The sequence below is a fragment of the Hydra vulgaris genome, chromosome 06, assembly GCF_038396675.1.
Source record: "Hydra vulgaris chromosome 06, alternate assembly HydraT2T_AEP".
NCBI lineage: Eukaryota > Metazoa > Cnidaria > Hydrozoa > Anthoathecata > Hydridae > Hydra > Hydra vulgaris.
Window position 1 is genome coordinate 17,923,519 of NC_088925.1, and position 8,826 is coordinate 17,932,344.

At 28.2% G+C, this 8,826-nt stretch overlaps 3 protein-coding genes across 3 annotated transcripts; 1 reads left to right on the plus strand and 2 right to left on the minus strand.

Moving 5' to 3' along the window:
• The first annotated feature begins 276 nt into the window (after window positions 1-276).
• LOC136081240 (uncharacterized) lies at window positions 277-1,299 on the plus strand. Its single transcript, XM_065798541.1, has one exon. The coding sequence runs from the start codon at window positions 277-279 to the stop codon at window positions 1,297-1,299; it is 1,023 nt and encodes a 340-aa protein (XP_065654613.1).
• Window positions 1,300-1,379: 80 nt separating this feature from the next.
• On the minus strand, window positions 1,380-2,852 carry LOC136081696 (uncharacterized). The gene is made up of 2 exons (XM_065799427.1): window positions 2,531-2,852; window positions 1,380-2,162 (listed from the first exon to the last, which is right to left on the minus strand). The coding sequence occupies exons 1-2, from the start codon at window positions 2,668-2,670 to the stop codon at window positions 1,385-1,387; spliced, it is 918 nt and encodes a 305-aa protein (XP_065655499.1). The 5' UTR covers window positions 2,671-2,852; the 3' UTR covers window positions 1,380-1,384.
• A 2,715-nt stretch (window positions 2,853-5,567) lies between these two features.
• On the minus strand, window positions 5,568-7,968 carry LOC136081697 (uncharacterized). Its single transcript, XM_065799428.1, has 8 exons — window positions 7,826-7,968; window positions 7,610-7,721; window positions 7,349-7,510; window positions 6,866-6,949; window positions 6,617-6,712; window positions 6,212-6,433; window positions 5,897-6,086; window positions 5,568-5,788 (listed from the first exon to the last, which is right to left on the minus strand). The coding sequence occupies exons 4-7, from the start codon at window positions 6,918-6,920 to the stop codon at window positions 6,025-6,027; spliced, it is 435 nt and encodes a 144-aa protein (XP_065655500.1). The 5' UTR covers window positions 6,921-6,949; window positions 7,349-7,510; window positions 7,610-7,721; window positions 7,826-7,968; the 3' UTR covers window positions 5,568-5,788; window positions 5,897-6,024.
• Window positions 7,969-8,826: the final 858 nt, after the last annotated feature.

Genomic DNA, 8,826 nt, shown 5'->3' on the forward strand with positions numbered 1-8,826 from the left:
AAACATGTTTTAATGTAAACATAGTTTTATAATAAACATGTTTTCAGTTTTCTTGCGTTCAGATTGAACGTTCTTTAGTATTTATATTAACGTTCGAAAATGGCGCTCTCAAAGAAAAACTTGATCTCGAAGTTACGAGTATTATTGTACATATCAAGGAAAAAAAGAAGACTGCAATTGCAGCACATACTGATAAACTGTATTACTGCTTATAATTTTGCGGTTTACAGAAAAATTTGGACTAAACCTCGCAGTCAAAGCTTTTGGTACGAAACAATGGTAAACTGTTGGAACGAAGATGATTGGATAAAAAACATAAGAATGTCTAAAGCAGCCTTTAATTATCTGTGCAAGGAAGTTTCACCTTTTATGCCTATACAAGGCACTAACTTTCGTAAATCTTTGCCTTTAGAAATGAAGTTAGCTGTGACACTTTACTTTTTAAGTGGATCTGCAGATTACCGAACAATAGCCAATTTATTTGGCTTAGGAAAATCAACTGTTTGTACAATAGTTCACAGAATTTGTAAACATTTTGTTGATAACTTAATGAAGAAATACATTTCCTTACCCTCAAGGGAAGAAACAATGGAGATTATAGTAAGTTTTGAAAAATTATATGGTTTTCCACAAGTAGTTGGAGCAGTTGATGGATGTCACATAAGAATAAAGGCTCCTCATAAAAATTCAGAGGACTATATAAACAGAAAAGAATATCACTCCATTATTTTACAGGGATTGGTAGACAGCAAATATTTATTTAGAGATATTTTTGTAGGGTGGACTGGCAAATCACACGATTCAAGGGTTTTTAAAAATTCTCCCTTATATAAAGAGTGTCTGGCTAGAACCTTTTTACCTACAAACTTATCTAAAATAATTGATAATATTGAAATTGGTCCTCTTATCCTTGGTGATTCAGCATATCCCCTTAAAAATTGGCTTATGAAACCTTACTCAGATCGTGGAAATCTTAGTATAGAAGAAGCAAAGTTTAACGTTTCTCTTAGTAAATGTCGTGTGGTGGTGGAGAATGGATTTGGAAGATTAAAAGGTCGATTTCAATGTCTTTTAAAGAGATTAGATACAACAGTTGAACACACAGTCAATATTGTTACAACATGTTGTATACTACATAACTTCTGTACTTTGACAAAGCAAAAGTATTTAAATGAATGGATTGAACAAACAGAAATTGACTTAGTAAACCCTATATTAAACCACAGTTGCATTGAACTTGACAATAAAGCTGAGTTTATTAGAAATTCCATAAAAAAACATTATTTTACAACTGTTTAGTTGTAAATGATTTTTTTCAAACAATGTTGTAAAAGGCATGGTTTATTTTATTTTGAGAAAAAAATAACAAAACAAAGAAATTGCTTCACATTTTTTTAATCATAATTAAAAACTCTATCTCAGTCCCACTTTTAAGACGTTTAACATCCTTATCATTTCGGATAAGTACATTTGGTAACTTGGTAATCAATAAAGATGCATTATCTTGAACTGAAAATTCCTCTTTTATTGTGCAAGTAAGTTTTTCTAGTGTCAAATCTGCCAATGAAAGTTCTATTTCAATAAAATATAAATCTTCAACTTGACGAACTTTTAATATAACACATGATTCTTCTTGTTTGTGGTTTTCTAAAATACTTTCTAAAATTTTATGATCAATATCAGCCTGAGAGGTCATAAATTTATTAACAGTGGCATTTAATTGTTCAAACATTACCTCACTTCTTGATTTTTTCTTTTTGGATTTTTTAAAGTAAAAACTATTATCTTTTTTTACCAACTCTTCAGATTTAGAACTTGACGGAGTAGTTTCAATGTCTATATGTTCACAGTTTACTAACTCATTAACACAATTATTAAAATTATTCACTTCTGCAGTTTTTTCAATAATAACATTCATGCCTGAGGAACTTTTCAAAAAAGTTGGTAATGTGGTTGGTTTGTCACTAAGAACCTTATCAATTTCATCAAAGCAGGATGGTTTTTTGGAAGGACCAGTCCCACTTGTATTTCGTTTATTATCAATATAATTGCGATATGCACTTGTCAATGTGTGAATTCTTGTTTTACACATCTCTTTATCTCTGTCTTCATATCCAGAAGCTTGCAAGAATAGCAAAATTTCCTCCCAAATTTTTCCTTTTCTAAAATCCAAAAAATATGAAGTTATATATATATATATATATATATATATATATATATATATATATATATATATATATATATATATATATATATATATATATATATATATATATATATATATATATATATATATATATATATATATATATATATATATTGTGCTAACTATCAAAGAGAAATAAATATCTTGTTGTAAAAAGTACAATTTATAAACATTCATTTCCTTGTTTATTCAATATTAATGTAATTCGTAATCACTTCTTGTCTATTTGTGATTTATTTAAACTATTTAGTAACGAGTGGTTTGATTTTATTTAACAAGTTATTTCAATTTGATCCAACTTAACTGAAAAAAACAAAACAAAACCTTGTGCATGACTTCAACTTTTCTTGGATATTATCTTCTGACCATTTACTAATTAGTATTTTTGTTTCCTCATCATCCCAATGTCTAGCTCTCTTTCTAGATTTAACTTTTTCTTCAGCAACAGCTTTTTCCTCCGCCATTTAAAAACAGTTCAGGGTAATAAAACGCAATTAAAACAACCTCGCGACGTTGTTTTATTAAAACAACTTTTAACGTTGCGTGTTTTAATTAAAACCAATTTTAAATTTGATGAGAATAGTAAAATGTAAAACGCGTTTAAAATACGACAATTAAAACGTGTTTTATCGTCAGTATGAACGGGGTATTATCTTTTGATGTTGCTAACGTGACGTTTATTCAGAAGAAAAAAAGTCGTAAGTTAAAGCATTTAACCGCAATTGTAAACTAATTGATTTTTTGTTAAAGAAACAGTTTGTTTAATAAATTTTTTGTTTTGTTGTTAAAAATTAGTTAAAAAAAAATAAAGTATTTTGAGTTTTCTCTTAAGGAATTAAATATATAAATTCCTTTTAAATATAAAAATTATTTTTTGTCACGATTTATTTTGATGTAAATATTTTATTAATAAGATATTTTGTTTATTGTTAATTCAACGCAGTAACCTCTCGCTTAATTGCGCAAATTGAAACAAGCACTGCGGTGCGCAATTAACTAGGAGTGCGCAAATAAGAAAAAGATAAGAAAAAATTTAGCAAACCAAATTATTAACTATATAAACAAATCTTCATTAAGAAATATATTATACATGACGGAAAAAGTCATGAATTGTAGGCTGATATGCATTCTGCAGCTTTTTTTCTTTAGATTTTTTTTTACCTCTTGTAATTACTAAGTTTTTTTATTAAAGTTTTTTATGAGACTTTACTGATAATTCGTTAAAACTTATTATTATCTGTTTAAAACAAGATTTATCATTTACTTCGATTCGAATTCGAATTATTTATCTAGATACATTCTGATAAAATCATTATCTCCAAATTTTTATGATAAAAACTAGTTTTTAAACGTAACACAGGAAAATAATAGTTACGCTTTCTGATCTAATTACACTTTCAACAAAAAACTCAGTAAAAAATTGAAACACAAATATTTTTGGCCCAAACGCACAATTAACTGGGATGCGCAACTAATTGCGTGCGCAACTAAGCGAGAGACTACTGTAACTTAAAAGTTTTAATGATGTTCGTTTAATTAATGAAAATAAATTATGATCACGAAAATGTTGTCGGTAACTGATAAATAATTTAAAAATACTCTTTATTGTTTAAAACCATTATTAAAAAGAGTTCACAAAACGAATAAGAAAAAATTTATAAACAGTTAATAAAATAACCAAAAACCAACCGTAAAATTATAAGAAAATAAAAAAATATTATTTTACGTTTTATGAAAAAAATATTTTTTTCAAAATAAAATTTAGGTCATGTTTGAAAAAATAATAAAAATGATTTTTCAAATACGAACTTAGATTTTATTTGTAACTTTTGTTATAGTGAGAAAAAAAAAACTGTTGGTGTGATTTTTAACGCGTCAATAAAACAACTTTAATTACGATGCGTACATGAAATGACTCTAGTGACGCAATATAACTTCTTACAATACAAAATATATTTGCTGAGTTGAGTTACTTAAAAATGCATTACGCGTTTTCGTAACGCAGCGAAATCTCATAACAAGGCCTGACATACTTAAGCTTACCTGGTACTGCAGCTAGTTTGACAGACTTAAGAAGTCTACCCATTTTTAGCGAACCTGACATTCGATTTTCTTTCCATCTGATGTTTCGTAGGTTGTGAGATAATTTTTTTGTGAAATGACTCTTATATAAATAAAATTAAATAGAGAATGAATTTTACTGGACACTTTGCACACATACATTTATTTGTGCATGTGTGTGTGCATATATAAAAATTTTGCGCATATACGCACACATATATGTGTGCATATATGTGCAAAATTTAGATATCCAAATGTGTGTGTGTGTGTGCATGTGAGTGCAGAACTCAATGCCTAATATAATCAATGTATTACCATAAGCTAAAAATAGATGTTAAACAGTTTACCCATGGCTGTTCTCCTAAAAACCTAATACAAAAGAAAACTTTATACAGTTCTTTTGCAAAATTGCAATAACCTCCTTTATCTTTCATATCACCATTTCTTTTTATATGATATGCAGCTTCTTCAATCATTCGATTGTAATGTGGTTGAATGTTACCGTTTTCTAGTGCTGACTTAACACGCTCAGAAAATGTTGGCATACTAGTCCCAGTGAGCAAGATGTACCCTGGCCGCTATCGGGCCTCTTGCAGCGCACGCGCTGGCCCGACGTCGGCGAGCCACCGCGTTACCTCGCTGGCTTGCTAATCGGTTATTTAGCGGTCCGCAGAAGGCAAATCGATATAGGCGATAGCGGCAATCCGATGTAGATTTAACAATGGTTTGCTGCTAGCTAGCCGCCATAAGTCCATCGACTGCCCGGTTGAAATTGCATGCAAAAATGCATAAATTTATATATTTATCAGGGTTACGTTATAACGTAACCTGCATGTAACACGTATGTGCACTGAAATTCTATTTATTTTCTTTGAAATTTTAATTTTAAACCGCTAATGATTCGCTGTAGGTTAGCTGTCGGCAGGCTGTCTTCGGCTTCCTATGTCAAAGATGCATTTGGTCTACTTTTGGCATGCTGACGTTGGCGCGACATACAAAACCCGCTTTAGGCCCATCAATATTTAGCCAGTGTCGACGTGCCGCTAACGGGCCTTTATTACCTTGATAATATATGAATACATTATAATTATAATATATGAATAATTATAATATATGAATAATTATAATATATGAATAATTATAATATATGAATACTATATTATAATATATGAATACATTATACGAATACCTTGATAATATAAGAATACATTAATGTATTCTTATATTATCAAGGTATTCGTATAATGTATTCATATATTATCATATAGTATTCATATATTATCAGATATCAAAAATATAATTAAATACAAATAATTGTTATTTTAACTTCTTATTACCTCTTACAAGCCATACATTAAAATTGTTCGCCTAAATTGCAGAGTTCTTCGTTTTAATTCTTATTGACTGCCCTCATTTTTCTTCCCCCATTTCTGTCTGCAGCTCCTCGTAAAAAACGAACGACTTCAACCTGAAATTCGCTTTCTGTTATTGACTTTGTTGGTGGATTTTTACTGATTCCCCCTGTTAGATAATGTATTTATAGTTAGATTATTATAGTTGTATTAAATACTGACTTTTCTGATGATTTAAATGCACATTACACATTAGTTAATCACAAAAATTACTTACTCTGCAGCGCTAAACAACAATAAAGTTTGCGAAAAGCTCTTTTAGTTGAAATGTTTTCCTTATCTCCAGCCTGCCCAACTGTTCCAGTCCAGTTAAATTTTCGTTGTAGGTCGTTGGTTATTAAGGCGTTAATGGCCCTTTTTACAATTTCTCTGATTGATTGGCCACCCTTGCTGGCAAGAGCAATCACCTATATTTCAACAGATTATTTGTATTTAATTTAAATGGTGTCACTTTGCATACGAATCAAATAAGATAAATGATTAAATATCATAAAAAATATAATAGCTGGATTAACACCTTTAAAACACTTACCAGCTTGTTGAAAATCGCCTTGTCTTGCACTGTCAAATACATCTAAATCTTTAATATTATCAATCGGAAGATTGTATTCTTCAAGCATGCTGTCATCATACTTGTACTTATTATCAAGCAGTGTTTGAAGTAACTGGGTGTTGATTTCGGATTGACGCTGTAATTCTTTAATTGATGTTTTCATTTTAATTAATAAAGCAACCAATGTTTTATCCATAGTTCCTAAAACAATATAATAGAAATAGTAACAGTAAATAAAATTTGACTACTATGCTAAAATTGATGGTTTTATATAAGTAAAAATTTTTATCCTATGCAAATTTTTTTTTCACCACGGCTAAAGAGACATGCCTGCCCAAATATAGGATTTGACATCAAAATTAGACCTGAAGAATTATGTATTACCATTTAAATTGCAATCACTTAAAGGAACATGAGACGGGTTCATTGAAAACATTGAACAATGCGGTGGCATATCAATTACTGGAACTTGGGAAAATCCTAAAATGAAACAACCATAACAATTAAAAAACATTTATTGTTTAATGATGTCATTCATTTCAATTTTGATGTTTAATTTGATTAAAATGTATTATATAAAATATAAACTAATTTGAAATCAAGTATAGAAGATGTTTCCATATATTAAGTTACCTTTTAAGTTGCTGTCACTTATCTGCCTTTGAGACAAGCGCACTGGAGACACCATAGTTTTGGTAAATATATTTATTTGCTCTTCTAAAAATTTAAAAATATATTTGAGAAATTGTATTCTCTCTCTTTCTATCATTTATATATATATATATATATATATATATATATATATATATATATTTTAGATATATATATATATATATATATATATATATAAATTATATATATATATATATATATATATATATATATATATATATATATATATATATATATATATATATGGAAAACTGTCTTAGCCATACACATGTGGAAGGGTAATTTAATGCCAAATCAGCAAAAGAAACAAAAAAATGTTTTATGATGACTCAGCATTTTTTTTTTAATGTATTTTTGTCATTAAATAGCAATATTTTTTGGACGAAATGAGGTATCATTCAAGAACCGTAAGAAGTTAGAAGTTCCAAATTTCAGATCATTTACCTCTCAAATTAGGAAACTCAGGGACATCAGGAGTTGTTGTGATTGGTTCTGTTCTCAATAGTTTCCTTTTTTTCGTTTTTTCTTGGACAGATGCTCCAATCTTGAAGTTGATACCATCATCAGATTCATGTTCACTTTCTACTAATCCGCTAGTCTACTTTTCTAAAACAAAGCAAAATATCAATTTTATTAATCTAAAAAAATATATAAAAATAGATATGCTTATATCATATGTTAACGATATGTTTCACATAAAAATACCGCTTCCTTAGGCGACTTTCATTTGCAATGCTTTTTTTATCATTCTCTGTGAGATTAAGATCAGACTCATAACTTGCAACCTTCTCTTTTTCTAAAGCCCTCTCATAAGTTGCTATAAATAGTACAATAACTAAAGTAAAAACTTGTATCATTTGTAACATTTTAAATACAACAGCATTTTAAATACACAACAGCATTTGGCAAAAGCTAACATACCTGCTTTTCCAAGCACTCTAATTCTGTGCTCATGACGGGTTTCTTTAAGGTCTTCTGGATAATCAAGAAACTTAACTATAATAAAAGCCATGATATGCTTGAGATAAAACCTATTTGAAAAAAAGTTATTATTGTTTATTATTGATCAACTGTTAACATTATTTAGAAGTATTCCTGAAAAACAAACAAAAATTTCTGAATAATATTTTTTTTTTTATTTAATTGTACAACTAATAACACATGGGAAAAAATATGGGAAAAATATTTCACAGGAATGTGGGAATTGTTATAATTAATTTTTTAATTTCTGTAGTTATTTTGTAACCAGGAAGTTGCATTAACTACATTTTTTTTCAAAAAAGTTCAATATAAATAATGTCAAAATACAGCAAACGATAAAATAAGTTAAGAAACAAAGTTTATTACAAATACAACTAAAAAATATTTAAGAGACAAATTTTGACTAGATAGTAATATAGAATAAAAAATAAAGTTTTTTGTAAAAGATTTAGCAACTCATACTCATGTACTAAAAATAAGACTTTAATGAGCTTTCACTTTGACAAACATTATGCAAGATAGAAAACAAAAAATAACTACCAATAATATAAGAAATTAATCATTACCAAACATTATGCAAGATAGAAAACAAAAAATAAACTACCAATATATAAGAAATTTACCATTACCAATATTTTACAACCTATAATAATGATCAATCTTTTTAAAAAAAAAGTAATCATGGTAATATATTATAATATATAATATATTATAATATATTCAGAAATGAAGCATAGGTACAGCAACATAACATTGCTTGTAAGGTAAAAGTACATATTTGTGTTTTATTTCTGATAAAGAGCATTTGAATTACTGTTTTCTTAACAGCGACACCATGAAAATTTCCAAATTTTTAGAATCACATGGATATGTGAAAAAATTCTCAATTTTTCAAAAGATTTATGTAAAATAACAATCTGATCATCGAGCATCTTGTGATA